General features: G+C 39.6%; 1 protein-coding gene across 5 annotated transcripts in view; it reads left to right on the forward strand.

Annotated features, from left to right (window-relative positions):
- The window catches only part of kmt2ca (lysine (K)-specific methyltransferase 2Ca), a 590,636-nt gene that overhangs the window by 570,083 nt on the left and 3,360 nt on the right, over positions 1-17,193 (forward strand). For 4 of the 5 annotated variants that reach the window (XM_060825139.1, XM_060825140.1, XM_060825141.1 and 1 more), the window contains 7 exons: positions 686-1,802; positions 2,792-2,928; positions 4,883-5,025; positions 5,803-5,971; positions 6,907-7,023; positions 9,788-9,861; positions 12,454-12,562. In XM_060825139.1, the coding sequence (XP_060681122.1) occupies positions 686-1,802; positions 2,792-2,928; positions 4,883-5,025; positions 5,803-5,971; positions 6,907-7,023; positions 9,788-9,861; positions 12,454-12,562 (1,866 nt within the window). The remainder of the gene's footprint in view (positions 1-685; positions 1,803-2,791; positions 2,929-4,882; positions 5,026-5,802; positions 5,972-6,906; positions 7,024-9,787; positions 9,862-12,453; positions 12,563-17,193) is intronic. The other variant, XM_060825142.1, reaches the window with a different exon arrangement.

Raw genomic sequence — 17,193 nt, forward strand, 5'->3', positions numbered from 1 at the left:
ATTAGAAAAGTTTTGTCGTCACTTCTGGTTTCATCCTAACACAAGACAGCAACAATGACAGTTGTCAACAGTTAAGTAGCTCAATTAACAGCATGACACCAGGCATTAAGATAATTTCAGACACTATTGGCATGGGGTGTTGTGCAAGCATATTTCCTTACATCATATTTCCGTATGAAATTCGTGTCAAGAAGCTCTCCATTTCTTACAATATGTTTTATCAGGAAGCCTTACGGCTACACATCCCAAAATGATTCATGAGCATTAAACTGCTAGACATAATGTGTATGTGCTAATAGGCAGGGGTAAAAATGGATGAGATGGAAGGATGAAATGTTTTGGCAGTGAGGTGGGCAGTGGTACTAAGATAAAAATGAAGCCCACTCTAATAATTTTGTCACTTTCTCTTCATGGATAAGAATTTTTTAGATTTTGTTTTTTAAATTATTTGCACTTAACCTGTTTTGAGGTATACCCAGATATTGAAATTACTTTTGGAAATTTTGATTGCATTCAGTAAACCTTAAACATAAATTTTCATAGGTTAGGGTTAAATAGAGTTTTAAATCTGATATTTCACTTGGTAGCTCACATCCACCGAATGGATTATTGATTATTGTTCTTTCTCTAACCAGGTTGAGATAACTTTAGTTTTAAAATTCACCTCCTCTTTTGTTTTTTAAAGCAACAGGAACTTACATCTGTAGTAATAGAGCAGCCAGCCAAAGATGTGACACGAAACACATTCCATCATTATAACAACAACACCTCCTCCTTAGATGTCCATCGACTTCCACGGATTCAGGAAAACGCAGTGTCTCCAACTACTCCAACTACTTATTTCCCTCCTGCCAACCTGCAAGAGTCAAAACCTGAAGATCTTAAGGTGACGGTGAAGCTGAAGCCTAGACCGAGGTCTATGCCGGAAGACCTAGATGACAGTCGTCCAGCAATTAAAAGGTGGAAAGGGATGAAGTGGAAAAAGTGGAGAGTTCAAATAGTCATTCCTAAAGCGCATTTGAAATTGGCGTCTGAGGAAGAAATAGACGAACTCCTGAAGAAACTTGGAACATCCCTAAAGCCTGAACCCATGCCACGAGACTATAGAAGATGTTGTTTGTGTCACGAAGAAGGTGATGGAACAACCAATGGGGCTGCAAGGCTTCTGAATCTTGATCTTGATCTCTGGGTCCACTTGAACTGTGCCCTCTGGTCCACAGAAGTATATGAGACCCAAGCTGGCGCCTTGATTAATGTGGAGATGGCTTTAAGACGTGGTCTTTCTATGAAGTGTGTTTTCTGTCATAAAATGGGAGCTACTGGTACATGTCATCGGATAAGATGCACCAATATTTATCACTTTACCTGTGCCAGTAAAGCCCAATGTATGTTTTTCAAGGACAAGACGATGCTCTGCTCAATACATAAACCAAAGGGACCCCATGAGCAAGAGTTGACATACTTTGCTGTCTTTAGGAGGGTCTATGTGCAACGGGATGAAGTCAAGCAAGTTGCCAGCATTGTACAACGAGGTGAACGCAACCACACATTTCGTGTTGGTGGCCTGATTTTCCATGCCATCGGGCAACTTCTCCCACAGCAGATGCAGTCTTTTCACAGCTCTATAGCTCTCTACCCAGTTGGATATGAAGCGAGCCGTTTTTATTGGAGTACACGTTACTCCAACAAACGTAGCCGATATCTCTGCTCCATTGAAGAGAAAGATAATGTCCCAGAATTTGTGGTCAGGGTTATTGAACAAGGTCATGAAGATCTGGTCTTAACAGGAAGTTCTCCAAAAGGTAAGAAAGAATATTTTGTTTTCTCCTGAAATACAGTTTTGTACATAATGCCATTTTAAATAATTAACCACCTGCAGACTTTTTTTAAAAATAAATTTCTATAGAAGTCTGGTTTTTGATATAGGCCAAAATATGTTATCCTTCACCAAAAATATTAATATGCAACAGTATTTGCATTCCTCTAAAAATGAATCAGTTTGTACATTTTTGATATTTGAGCGCCATCTTCTCAATATACTTCATTATTTTAATTGATGTATACATGCTTTGTGATCAGTGGTAATGTAAATGGTTTGTTTTAATTATCTGTACATTATTGTGATGTTGCTTCATTTAAGAAAAACTCAATTTCAAGTAACTTGTATGTACTGAAAACCAAAATATGATAAATGTATAAGATAATAAAATAGACACTATTAAAATATTCCTAGTCAAAGACCATTATATTCTGTGAAAATGAATTTCCAACAAGCTATAGATATCAGTTCTTGACTGACTTAAGTTGAACATCTCATAGGAACTGATCATTTTAATTTAATAACTTACATGTTAATTAGATTAAAGTTGAGTTCTGTTTATGCCGTGAATGTGATCTGGGTGAATTGTTTGGAAAAGGAATTCATGATTTGAACATAGAGGTATAGGTGTGTTGCCTCAGGGCTGAGGAAAGTTAAGAAATATGAATTCCAAGCATGAATTCAAATGATGCCACAAGCTTGGTTGAGAGTTATAAAGGATACTAATAAACCAACAAAAGAATATCCAATTTCAAATGATTACAACAACCTCCTTTATAACTTATGATCACTCAAAATTTGGTATTTTTGTTTTAGTCCTGATGTGAGACGCACACAGCTTTGCCAGTATTCTCCCTTTTCAACAAAATGGAGATACTAGGGGAAGCATAAAAATACCTTTAGAAAATTTTACAAGATTAGAATACCAAATTTTTAACACTTTTACTGGAAATTACTGGTTTTCTCTTTCAGGGGTGTGGCAAAAGCTCCTGGAACCCATCGCTCGCCTTAGAAAAGATGCTGACATGCTGAAACTCTTTCCAGACTACCTTAAGGGTGATGATCTGTTCGGCTTGACTGTTTCTGCAGTCACAAGGATAGCAGAATCGGTATGTGGTTTTTAATGTGAATTTTACCTGTTAAAGGTAACGAAAACTTCGGTGCGTGACCCTTCTTCTATTGTAGAAGACTTAACCTATCCTTCAATTAGATTTTTTCTCTTAGAAGAAAATATAAGTTGAGAAAAAATCACAACTTGTGACAGAAGATTTCTTTTTATCGAGCGTTTTAAGATCCTTAAGCACGCACTGCAGCTTGTACTGTATATATTATTGACAGGAGTTCTGCACCATGAGGTTGTGCCTTTCATCGGGTAAGATGTTAATGCAAAATCCTATCTGCTTGTCCTCCTGGCACTGTTTGAAAAGGAATTTTAAGTTCACCCAATTTCTAGCCAACATTTTGTTTCGAGTTTTTAAGAAGTTCAGAGACCAGCCCAATAAATTTGGGATGAAGAGGAACTTTATACAGAGCTATCAAGGCAATGTATTAAGCAACAGAAGTTATGCTAGCAAACAATGGCAATTGATATCCTAGTTCAAATGGTTTTTGCTTCCTGCCACATTAGGGGTATGGATGGCCTGTGATGCCTTCATGCAACAAATGTCTTCAAGTGAGTTCTTTATTTTCAAGAGCCATGTGCTTACTGTGCTCTGATTTTGCCAAAATGCTTTGATCTTTCTTGTGAAAGGTCAACCTGTGACCATGACCTGAACAGGATATTCCAAACACCCAAATAGTTAATTTTTTACTGTATGACTTTTTGCCAAATTTAATAATACATGTCTTCACTTAGTTAAAGCTCCACAGTTCATTGACATGTGCGTTCGAAGCACGTGCTATGACGACAACTGACAATGTGGTTTGGACATCCATCTCTATTTCATTTTCGCTATTCCCATTATCGGTTCACACCATTATTCCCTGTTTTAAATCAGGTTTGAGGAGTGTTTGAGCTATAGGGAGGGCTGAATAGGCTGGGATTGTTTTCCCTGGAATGTTGGAGGCTAAGGGGGATAGAGGTTTATAAAATCATGAGCATGGATAGGGTGAATAAACAAGTTCTTTCCCCTCGGCTGGGGGACTCCAGGACTAGAGGGCATAAGTTTCGGGTGAGAAGGGAAAGATTTATATAAGACCTAAGGGGCAACTTTTTCACACAGAGGATCATACGTGTATGGAATGAGCTGCCAGAGGAAATGGTGCAACATTTAAAAGGCATCTGGATGGATATATAAATAGGAAGCGTTTAGAGAGGTATGGGCCAAGTGTTGGCAGATGGGACTCAATGAATTTAGGATATCTGGTTAGCAAGGACGAGTTGGACCAAAGGGTCTGTTTCCATGCTGTACGTTTCAATGACTCTCTCTGACTGTGCCTGCGACAGCAACAATCATTTGTTGTGGTAATGCACCAACTCAGGCTAATGGTCTGGGGACAAAAACAGAAATTACTGGAAAAATTCAACAGGTGTGGTAGCATCTGTGGAGAGAAAGCACAGAGTTTTGGGTCCAGAGATCCTTCAGAAGTTCTGAAAAGGAGATTTTTTAAAAAACTCTTCCTCTGAAGATCTTTTGCTGCATTAAGGTTGCATGGCATAGTTGAAAATCACACAATAGGTAACTTCACCAAATAATAATCATGGAACAAGGTGAATGTACATCCACCATTCTGCATTTATAAGGATATAAATTCTGCCATAATATGAAGAGGGTATGGACTGAGCTGATGGGAAGAAACATCCCATTGAACCAGAGGGTATCAATTTCATGTGTTTGGTTAGGTTCTAGGTCCTGACGGTGTATTGGAGGCAAATTTAGTTGAGGTTTTTAAAGTGGAATTGGATAATTACCTAAAGAGAAAGATAGGCAAGGCTTGGGGAACTGGCATGGACGTGATGGGCTGAGTAGCCTGTTGTGTTACAAACATTCTGTATATCTGCCACTTAATTGTGAATTGTTATGTTTATGTAACCTGGTGTTGATTTTGAATTCTTCATTACAGCTACCTGGAGTAGAGAACTGTGAAAACTACACCTTCCGTTACGGTCGCAATCCATTGATGGAACTTCCACTTGCAATAAATCCTTCAGGCAGCGCTCGGTCTGAACCCAAAATGAGTACCCATGTCAAGAGGTTTGTGTTAAGGTATTTTCGTTTTCGACTTCACATAGTTGTAGGGTTGCAGGTCGCATTGCTTGCTCACTGTCCAGTGTCTCGCCTATTGTTTCCTAAGTGGTGCAACAGCAAAATACAAGTTAATAATGTATCTGTACTGAAAATTGTTATTGTCAAATATTTTATAGGTTTTTCCAGTTTCTGAATTCCTTTTTTATATGTTAAAGATCAAAGCCATAAATAATGACTTTGCGATATAAAATCATGTGAAAGCAGAAAAAGAGCTTTCTTTAGCTCATTAAACCTTTGTGACTACTAGGTTTTGCTTCTTTGTGTTTATCTAAAAATAATTTACCTAAAAAATAATTTGCTTCTTTGTGTTTACCTAAATTCTGTTTTAACTGTTGTGAATCAGTTTTAAAGAAGGAGAGGAAGAAATTGGGGTGAAAAGAAAATATGACTATTGAATTGCCATAGCTGAAAATATTGGCACGTTATTGTAAACAGACATTTCTCTCCTTCAACAAATAAATATTTAATTAATAACTTTAAGTCATTCTTACCAAAATGATGGTTGCTTCTGGATTGTTGCACCCTTTACAGCTTGCCATGGTTGTGTATGTGTCCTTGCTGGTTGAGTTGCTCAGCTTTGCCCATTTGCATGTTCTGTGTTTCCCTTCCCATTTGTTTCCCAAGAAAGAAAAAAATTTCTGTTTGCTTTTATTATTCCTATTGACCAAAAGGAACTTCAGAATTTTTTTTCCTTCCCCTTTTTTCTCATCTCTACTTCGTGCCGAATCCTGCTAGGCCGCACACTCTGAACAGTACCAGTACATCCAAGTCTTTTCAGAGCACCGTTACGGGAGAGCTGAATGCACCTTATAGCAAGCAATTTGTCCATTCCAAATCCTCTCAATATCGCAAAATGAAGACCGAATGGAAGATTAATGTTTACCTGGCTCGTTCTCGAATCCAGGTCAGTGTTCGTTAATGAAAAGTGACAATTTTTCTTTCTTCGTGAATAAAGTGAAAAACATGCAGTGATATGTTACATTGGGATAACAATGCTGAGAAGGAAAAAGCGATGAGATGAGAGAGTACTCTTCACTGGCAAACTGTTTGGGGAATTCATCTTTGAAGATTTTGTTACAATAAAAATCTCTATATTATCCATTACAAGTTATCAAGGCAACATGAATTCTGAAATTGTTATTTATTATTTTCTTTGAAAAGCTTTAAATAGAAATTATGCTTATTGGGAAAGACATAAGATGAAATATGTGTAGGCTAGCCTGCTATGGAATGCGCTCATATTGTATTGGCTGCCCATTGTACATCCCATCCAATTTTTTTTTCTGTTAATTCAGTGCGTGCTTGAATAGGGAAATGTGTCGTTGCAGGTTTGTCTTTCCCGTATCAGGACTAATAAAAGAATGCTAAATTTTAAGTGACCGCAATTTATACAGCAGGGTTCTGATTGGTTGCCGAGTCAACTCCACTTGGCCAAAGTATTGGTCAGTCTGATCAGAGTTGAGGAGGAACGAGTACTGATTGTTTTACAGTTCAACTCTGGCCAACCTGGTTAATGTCAACTTGCTGATCGGTCTGCTGACTGTTGTACACATTATTATGGTCGTTTAAAATTTAGCCACCTTGCACTTGTCCCAATTCGTGCAAGACAAAAAGCTTCGACAGCATGTTTCTTTCCTTAGCAATGTTTGGTGCATGTGTTGAATACATCAAAACTGAGTCTCAAAAATACTCTGTGACCTTTCTGTACATTTGACTCTATCAGCTGTTTATTCAGGCAGAGATTATTTGTGGTTGACATTACAGTAGCGATTTACCCTCCTATGATATATGCATTAACTGATCTGCAAGAATGCTTAAGTGCAGGAAATTTTATTTCAGGGTCTTGGTTTGTATGCTGCCCGAGACATTGAGAAGCATACTATGGTCATTGAGTACATTGGAACAATCATCCGTAATGAAGTGGCTAACAGGCGGGAGAAACTTTACGAATCACAGGTAAGCTATCAGATGTAGCTATGGAGCTCACATCTCATCAGGTGAGTATGAATAAGTAGTAGCCAGATTAATGGCTATTCAATATTAATATCTAACAGAGCATAATGTTTTCTGATTGAAGAATGGGATGATACATAAAGTTACCTCCTCCCTCTGTTCAATTCAATGATGCTGAACTCCCAATAGTTCTAATCTTGGTTTACGTCTCATGACAATCTGGAAGTTTTGGAAACATTTCCAGAAAGAGATGATTTGGGTTTTTTTTCATCAACCTGTTCAAAGATGTTATGATACACCTCTGGAGCAGGTAGGGCTTGAACTTAGACCTCCTGGTCCAGAGGTAGGGGCATAAGAGCTGCATCACAAGGGCCTATCTTTTTTAATCTGTCTTAATGGTTTAACACATCCATAGTTACAAATGTGTGGATTCCACTCTGGGGTACAGGATGTATTTGCTGGTTGTTTCAGTGAAATAGATTAAATTGCAATAAAGACGATAATTATGCTTGGAGACGAATCAACTCAGCCCTACAAACCTCAGAGTTTGTCATCTACAAGACATGCTGCAGAAACTCCAGCCTGTTTTGACAACCCCTTCCAAACTCATGACCTTCACCATCTTGAAGAAGAACAGCAGCAGGTGCACTGTAACATTGCCTGCAGATTTCTTTCCAAATTTTCCTCCACCTGAGGTGGAAATATATCGCCATTTTATGATTATCACTGGGTCACAATCCTGGAATGCTGTACCTGCAATATTGTGGGTGTACTCTTTGCTCTACAGACTGCAGTAGTTCAGAACATATCTCAGCACCATCTTCATGAGGGCAATTCAGAATGAGTGATAAAAGCTGCCCGTGCTAGTGATGCCCACAATACATAATCGTATCTTTTAAAAGAAAGTTTCCTTACTTCTGATGAACAAGAAATCCTGGAGGATTCACAGACATTCATCCCTGTGCCTCCCAATATATTCCCACGTACAAAATATCGTCAAGCTAATCTTTTTAAGAATCCTGTATGCACCTGGGCTATGTCAAGCTTGTATAATAGTTAAATGTTTTCAGATATGCCAAAAGTTCAATGAATATGCCTTGAAGTCCATTTATTGCAATCTAATGTGGTAACTCAACTAAATCATGTGGACAGAAAATTAACAGCCAACCTGTCTTTTGTGATCTGAGGCAAGTGCGTGAGCAGATTTCTGTGTCCCTGCAGGAGTACTGCACTGTGATATTTTCCATTTTACATTTATTCTTGTGGTACTCATGGATGATATAATGACACTTGTATTAATGTAGCGTAGCTCAGTCATATAATGGATTGTCAACCTAGATTATTGGTCATACCCTGGAAAAGTTCATGTACCTTTCATGTTATTTCAAGTGAGAACTGAAAGGCTGGGGTAGCGTGGGGATAAGAAAAGGAGAAACAGAAAACGGTTTTTTAACTGTTAGTATCAGCTTCTAACTTTCAAAGCCTTATCTTCCTAATAGTGCACCTGTACATTTGCCTGTACTGATTTGTGAATTAAGGCATCTGCACAAGGGTAGCTCATTAAACTTGTGTTTTTATATACTTCACAGAGCATAACCACTACCTACTTTATGACTGTTCCTAGCTTTCTACTGCACTAGTATACACTCTAAACTCAAATATACTGGAGAAACTGTGCCCAGTGAGAAACACTGAAAGACTTATCACACAAGTAAAGGTGAACAAAGACTTTTGCTCCAGTTCTAACCTGGATCCAGATGTTCTCCTCTCGCAGCATCTAATTGCCTATTTGAAAGACTTCAGAGTATTGCTCCAAATGTCTTAACCATAAGACATTTGTTTTGCTTCTTGTATGACCATCATCAGTCTTGAAATTTCTTTCAGTTTCCTCTGTGCTCTCTAGCCTTGCAGTTACTTGAAATAGTCATCAGGTTGGACTTTATCCTGTCTCGTAGTACCTTTTGAATTTTACATGTGTAAGATGAGGCAGTTTCTGTATAGGTGCAATACTGCACTAAAGTAAAACAATTAAAAATAAAAATTTTAAAATGTTCAAGTAAAGCTTATGTTTCTATGTAGTTTCATCTAGGAGTATCACATCGTTGTCAGATGGCAAGAGGCCACTAACAATTTCTCCATAGTAATTGCTGCCACATTTTTGTTAAGCTGAACATAATTTTGAAATATGGTTTTCTTGTGCAAAAATGCAGTGTCTCTAACTAGTTATTACAACAGTGCGTCTACCTAAACTGAACTAATGGCTTTTTCTTCAGGTTGCAAGCCTAGCAAAATATGTGTAGCTTTCATTGCCTGTAGTAGCTAAAGATTTGCTAAATCTTTGTACGTTTCTTAGTAGACAGCTCATGTTGTAGCAGAAGAAATTTAAAATGGAATTTGTAATTTCAAATGCTTTCATATTCACACTGCCCTGAGCTCAGTAAGCCTCTTCAGCCCTCCAAGATCTATGTACTTCCAGTTTGTTACACAACCTGATTTTCATTGCTGACTATTTGTGATCGTGCGTTTAGCTATGTAGATGTTCACTGGAATTCTCTCCCTAAGCCTCGAAACCTCTCTACTCCTTTAAGATTTATGTCATACGAAGTCTCTGACAACCCATCATAATCTCCTTAGGTCATGTCAAATTTTGTTTGACAATGCTCTTAGAAGCACTTTGGGATAGCTTACTACATTGAATGCACTATTAAATTACAAGTTGTATGTAAAATCGCAAAACAGCTCTTATTCTTTCTTGCCTCGTTCATAGAATCGTGGAGTATACATGTTTCGCATTGACAGTGATCATGTTATTGATGCAACATTGACAGGAGGTCCTGCAAGGTAGGTATTTTTCAACGTAAAATTGGAGTGAGTCCTCCTCTTTGACCCACTTCTCGTACTGTAGCTGTAGAAATCAATTGGTAGTGGAGATGACGCTCGCTCTTTCTCTCTCCTCTTTCTTTCTCTCTCTCTCTTTTTTCCTACTCTCTTCCTCTCTCTCTCTCTCTTTCTCTTTCTCGCTCGCTGTCTCTTTTATTCTCTCACTCTTTTTCGAGATCTCTCTTTTTTCTCTCATTCTCTCTTCTCTCTTTCTCTTTCACACTCTTTTGCTCGTTGTCTCTTTTGCTCTCCCTCTTTCGCGCTCTTGCTCTTTTTCTTTCTCTTGTCTCATTTTCTCTCTTTCACGCTCTCTTGCTCGCTGTCTGTTTTGCGCTCTTGCTTGCTCTCTTTCGCGTTCGCGCTTTTTCTTTCTCTCTCTTTTCTCTCGTTCTCTTCTCACGCTCGCTCTTTTTCTTTCTCTTCTCTCATTTTCTCTTTCACGCTCTCTTGCTCGCTGTCTCTTTTGTGCTCTCGCTCTCTTTTGCACTCTTGCTCTTTTTTTTGCTGTTTTCTCTCGTTCTCTCCTCTTTCGCGCTCTCTCTCTCGCTCTCTCTCTCGCTCTTTTTCTTTCTCTCGCCCTCTCCCTCTCCCCCTCTCTTTTGCTCTCTCGCGCTGTCTCTTTCTCTCGCTCTCTCTCTTCTCTTCCCCCCCCCCCACTTTCTTTCGCTCTTTCTTGCTCTCCCTCGCTCCCTTTCATTATGGTGTTCTAATTCATAACATTGTTCAGGGTTTCCTTGTTCAGTACATTGTTAGAGCTCTGAATACTTTTGTGTGAGTTATGTATTTTTATTGAAATAAGGTGCTGTTCTCTCCTACATGCCAACCTTGTAAGCAGCGAGTAGTAATTTACAATTAGCTCACACTGAAAGTAGTAAATCTGTCAACATTCTGGTATACAGCGGCCTTGATGTAAAATTGTCTTTAATCCCCTCAAAACTGGACAACCATGTTACTAATGAAAAAGGAGACTCATTGGTCAGAGCATTGAGTAGAGTTGGGAGGTCATGTTGCAGGTGTACAGGGCATTGGTTTGGACACTTTGGAACTTGTGTGCAGTTCCAGTCTCCCTCCTATAGGAAGAATATTGTGAAACTTTAAAAGGTTCCGAGAAGATTTACAACGATGTTTCCAGGATGGGAGGATTTGAGCTATAGGGAGAGGCTGATTACTCTGGGGCTGTTTTCCTGGGAGATCGGAGGCTGACGGGTGACCTTTATAGCGGATTATAAAATCATAAGGGGCATGGATAGGATAAATAGACAAGGTCTTTTCCCTGGGGTGGGGAGTCCAGAACTAGAGAGAAATAGGTTTAGGATGAGGAGGGGAAAAATGTAAAAGGGTCCTAAGGGGCAACTTTTTCACGCAGAGAGTGGTGCATATATGGAATGAGCTGCCAGAGGAAGTGGTGGAGGCTGGTACAATTGCAACATTTAAAAGGCATCTGGATGGGTATATGAATAGGAAGGGTTTAGAGGGATATGACCGAAGTGCTAGCAAATGGGACTAGATTAATTTAGGATATGTAGTCAGCATGGAGGAGTTGGACCGAAGGGTCTCTTTCCGTGCTGTACATCTCTGTGATTCTATGGCATGGAACCATTTTCATTTTAGCCCATAAGAACAATCAAGACAAGAAAATGTCATTTGATTTGTTGAAGTTCATCTTCAAAGCTAACCCTCTGAAAAAAGCAACCAGTTAAATTTTAAGCAGTTCTTGATGTGCTTGTTTGACTGACTAGCTGGAAGAAGAGTCCAAATATTTGCGGTTCCTGCAGGATTGAAGATGGATCTGCAAGTTAGCAGTCTGCAGATAGTGCTGCAAGTTTCTGTGTCTCTCACACTGTGTGTGTGTGTGCACGCGCGTGTGTGTCTTTCTTTCTCTCTCACTTTCTCTCTCTCTCTCGCTCTTTCTCTCTTGCTTTCTTTCTCTCTTGCTTTCTTTCTCTTTCGCTCGCTCGCTCGCTCTCGCTCGCTCGCTCTTTCTATCCTTTCACTTTCTCTCATTTCTCTCTCTCTCTCTCTTTCTCTCTCTCTTTCTCTCTCTTTCTCTCTCTCTTTCTCTCTCTCTTTCTCTCTCTCTTTCTCTCTCTCTCTCTCTCTTCTCTCTCTCTCTCTCTCTCTCTCTCTCTCTCTCTCTCTCTCTCTCTCTCTCTCTCTCTCTCTCTCTCTCTCTCTCTCTCTCTCTCTCTCTCTCTCTCTCTCGTTCTTTCTCTCGTCCCCTCTCTCTCTTTCTCTCTCTTTCTCTCTCTTTCTCTCTCTTTCTCTCTCTCTCTCTCTCTCTCTTTCTCTCTCTTTCTCTCTCTTTCTCTCTCTTTCTCTCTCTTTCTCTCTCTTTCTCTCTCTTTCTCTCTCTTTCTCTCTCTTTCTCTCTCTTTCTCTCTCTTCTCTCTCTCTCTCTCTCTCTCTCTCTCTCTCTCTCTCTCTCTCTCTCTTTCTCTCTCTCTCTCTCTCTCTCTCTCTCTCTCTCTCTCTCTCTCTTCTCGGAACTTTGTATTTTCTTTCATGTTCATAAGTCATTTCTGGTAACCTGATGTGCATTATAATCTCTCTCAGATATATTAATCATTCCTGTGCACCAAATTGTGTGGCTGAGGTGGTGACGTTTGAGAAGGGACATAAAATAATCATCAGCTCCAACCGTAGGATTCAAAAAGGAGAGGAGGTGGGTCCATCTTGTCAACAAACTGCATCATTAAGATGGTTTCATACTGTATTGTGTATAACCTGACTAATGCTTACCCAAAATAAAATCAGGCCATTTGTATAGTTTCTAGAGGTAGCTTGTTACTGAGTGATTGTAGTTGGTAATAGAGAAGAACCAAGTTCTGATTTAAATCTGTAATTTGGCATATAATTTTTTCAATGATCAGCTGAACCCCTATTTGATACATGCAGAGCATATCTCTAGTGAGATTAGGCCTTTCAAGCACACACCATCCAGAGGCTATAAGACCATTCCACTTAGGAGCAGAATTAGACCATCAGCCATCGAATCTTCTCTCCCATTTGATCAAAGCTGATATATTTCTCAACCCCATGCTGCTGCCTTTTCCCCTGACTCTTGATTCCCTTATTAATCAATAATCTATCTATCATTTGTCTTAAATACACTCAATGGCTTCCCCAACCTTTTGTGACAGTGGGTTCTATAGATTCATCAACCACTGGCTGAAGAAATTCCTCCTCATCCATAGTTCTAAAAGGTCTTGCCTTCATTCTGAGGCCATGCCCTCTGGTCATGGTCTCCTGCGAGTGGAAACATCATCTCCACATCTATCCAGGCCTCTCGGCATTCTATAAGTTCCAGTAAGATTTCCGCTCATCCTAGTAAACTCCAGCGAATATGGACTCAGAGTGCTCAACCATTCCCCATCATTCTCTGGATCATTCTTGCAGACATCCTCTGAATCCCCTGCAAGGCTAGCACATCCTTTCTTTGATATGGGGCCCTAAACTGCTTACAGTATTCCAAATTCAGTCTGACCAGAACCTTATACAGCCTTAGCAGTACAACTCCTCTCTTGTATTCCAGCCCTCTTGAAATATATACGCACATTGCATTTCCCTTCCTAACTGCCATCTGAACATAAGATGAAACATTGTTCTTCACAGAACAGAATAGAAGTAACAAAAATAGCTGCAAATCAGGAAATGGAAAGGAAGAAGGAACCTGCAGGAAAATTATGTTTACCAAGAAAGTGGCGTTGTGTGAAGTGATGGAGCTCCTGTGACAAGTCCTTTGATCTTAATGGACTTGATCCGGGGGTAGGGGTGGGGGTGAGTCTTAAATAAAAAGGTGGTTAGTGAGGTTGTTGATGTGTTGGTTTAAAGTTTTCAAAATTCTCTCAATTTGAAGATGATCCTGCTCAGGTGAAAAATCAAATACAACTCCTTTATTCAAAAAGGGAGGGAGACCAAAAGTAGTAAATTACAGGCAAGTTAATACCAGCCCGAGAGAAGATGTTAGAAGCTATTACTAATGACATTATAGCAGGACACTTAGAAAAGATCAGTGGAATTAAGGGGATTCAGCATGTTCTTGTGGAAGGAAAGTCATATTTAAGCAATTTATTGGATTTCTTTAAGGGAATGACGTATGAGCCAGTGGATGGTATAATGTATTTAGATTTCCAGAAGGCATTTGATTAGGAACTACATCAAAAGTTATTGTGGAAGCTAAAAGCTCCTAGTGTAAAGGGTAACACATTGGCATGAATAGGAGATTAGCTGGCCATTTATTTATCAGGATGTTGCCTGGTATGAAGGGAGTGCCTTATGAGGATAGATTGAGGGACTTGAGGCTGTTTTTGTTAGAGAGAAGGTTGAGAGGTGACTTAATAGAGCCATACAAGATAATCAGAGGGTTAAATAGGGTGGACAGTTTGAGCCTATTTCCTCGGATGGTGATGGCTAGCAAGAGAGGACATAGCTTTAAACTGAGGGGTAGTAGATATAGGACAGATGTCAGCAGTAGCCTCTTTACTCAGAGAGTAGTAAGGATGTAGAATGCCCCACCTGCAACAGTAGTGGACCTGCCAACTTTAAGGGCATTTAAATAATCTTTGGATAAATATATGGATGATAATGGAATAGTGTAGGTTAGACTGGCTTTAAATTGGTTTCACAAGTCAGCGCGACATCAAGGGCCGAAGGGACTGTACTGTGCTGTAATGTTCTATGTTGTAATAGAAAGCAAAGTAGGCATAAATGGGCCATATTCTCTATGGCAAGTTGTGATAAATGGTGTACCACAGAGACCAGTGTTGGGTTTTCGTCTTTTTTCAATTTTATATGAAATATTTGTATGAAGGAATTGTAAGTTTGACTGCTAAATTTATTGATATGAAGTTGGGCAGAAGAAGTAGTTATGAAGAGAATATAAGGGAGCTACAGAGAGAGAGACTCTGAGAGTGAGCAAAGACCTGGTAAATGGAATATAATGTGGGAAAATGTGAAATTATCGATTTTGGCAGGCAGAATAAAAAGCAGCATATTATCTAAATGGTGAGATCTTGCAAGGCTCTGAGATGCAGAAGGATCTGAATGTCATAATGTATGACTTGCAAAAGGGTAGCTTGCACATACATCAAATAACTAGGAACATTAATACAATATTATCAGTTATTGGAAGGGGAATTGAATAGCAAGGTTATGCTTCTCAGTTGCACAGGTGATAGCACATCTGGAGTTGTGTGCACAGAGTTGTCTCCTTATTTCGGGAAGGATGGAAATGTACGAAGTGGTTCAGTGAAGTTTTACTGGACTAATATCTGGAATAGTTGGTTATCTTCAGAGGAATGTTTGAACAAGGTCAACTTGTATCTGCTAGAGTTAAAGATTAAAAGATTAATTGAAACACATAAGATCCTGAGCAGTCTTGACATGATGAATGTAGTGAGGATGTTTCCTCTTGTAGGTGAATCTAGAACTGAGGGTCAGATGATTAAAAACAAGAGGCCATCCACTTACAACAGGAAAAGGAATTTCTTCCTCTAAGGGGGTCATGAGTGTTTGAAACTTTCTTCCAGAAAAGATGGTTTTAAAAAAAACATAGAATCCCTACATTGTGAAAAGAGGCCATTTTTCCCACTAGGAGAAAGTGAGGACTGCAGATGCTGGAGATCAGAGCTGAAAATGTGTCGCTGGAAAAGCGCAGCAGGTCAAGCAGCATCCAAGGAGCAAGAGAGTCGACGTTTCGGGTATGAGCCCTTCTTCAGGAATGCCCGAAATGTTGACTCTTCTCCTTGGAGGAGCCTGATCTGCGCTTTTCCATCAACACATTTTCAGCATTTTTCCGACTACATCTGCACCAACCCTCCAAAGAGTGTCCCACCCAGGCCCAGTGTCCCATCCTATTCCTATAATCCCATATTTACCATGGCTAATCCACCTAGCCTGTACACTATGGACAATTGACCATGGCCAATCTACCGAATCTGTATGTCTTTGGACTGTGGGAGGAAACCTGCGCAGACATGGGAGAATGTGCAAATTCCATGCAGAGATCACCTGAGACTGGAATCATACCTGGGTCGCTGGTACTGTGAGAAGTGGTGAAAACAGTCTTTTAATCTTTTTTTAAGGCAGAGATGGATAACGTTTTCTCATGGAGAATTTATTAGGAATAAGCAGTAATGTGGAGTGATGAATCAAGCATGATCATATTTGCTTTTATGATCATATTGTATGTTAGAGCTGACTTAACAGACTGAGAGTAGTCTACTCCTGCTCCTGAATAATTTGTTCATGAATAACATACATCAATGGACTCGTAATCCTGCTGGACTGCTTAGACGTTGTGGCTGAGACTTCAAATCGCTGGTATTTTTAAATTAATTAACATATGGAATAAAAAGTTTAAAATATTATATGAACAGTATTAATGAACAGTATGACCTACAAGAACAAAACAAATCAATTGTCAACAAATCAAATGCTATCCCTTGAAACATTTTCCATTTGTTACCATGTTTTGCTGTTAATGAGACAGTTTTCAATCTCGTTCAACAGTATACAATTTTCAGCCTTGAATATTGCTGCAAAGAGACATGCGGCCAAAATTTTCATTTTACACTCATCTTCGCAAACCTGCATATATTTTTCTCCTGTCTTGTTTGAAATTTGACATTCCTGTATTTATCTTCCCTACAATGTGGAAACAGGCCCTTCAGCCCAACTAGTCCACACTGACCCTCCAAAGAGTAAAAACAATGACTGCAGATGCTGGAAACCAGACTCTGGATCAGTGGTGCTGGAAGAGCACAGCAGTTCAGGCAGCATCCAACGAGCAGCGAAATCGACATTTCGGGCAAAAGCCCTTCATCAGGAATAAAGACAGAGAGACTGAAGTGTGGAGAGAGAAACTTGGGGGGGTTGGGGGTGGGGAGAGAGTAGCATAGAGTACAATGGGTGAGTGGGGGAGAAGATGAAGAGTAACCCACCCAGACCCATTCCCCTAACTAGTGCACCTAACTCTATGGACAATTTAGCATGACCAATTCATCTAACCTGTACATCTTTGGACTGTGGGAGGAAACTGGAGCACCCAGAGGAAACCCACGCAGATACGGGGAGAATGTGCAAACTCCACACAGACAGTCGCCCGAGGCTGGAATTGAACCCGGGTTCCTGGTGCTGTGAGCCACTGTGCCGCCCTATTTGTCCTGATAAAGTGCAAACAGAAAGACTTCAGCAAAACGTCTCTCTTTTCAGTCATAATCAAATTCTGTTCAACTTTCATACTCCTCAATTTCTTTCTGTGTGAAACTTTGAATTTTCGAAAAGCATCTGACA

The sequence above is a fragment of the Hemiscyllium ocellatum genome, chromosome 5 (assembly GCF_020745735.1).
Source record: "Hemiscyllium ocellatum isolate sHemOce1 chromosome 5, sHemOce1.pat.X.cur, whole genome shotgun sequence".
Classification (NCBI taxonomy): domain Eukaryota; kingdom Metazoa; phylum Chordata; class Chondrichthyes; order Orectolobiformes; family Hemiscylliidae; genus Hemiscyllium; species Hemiscyllium ocellatum.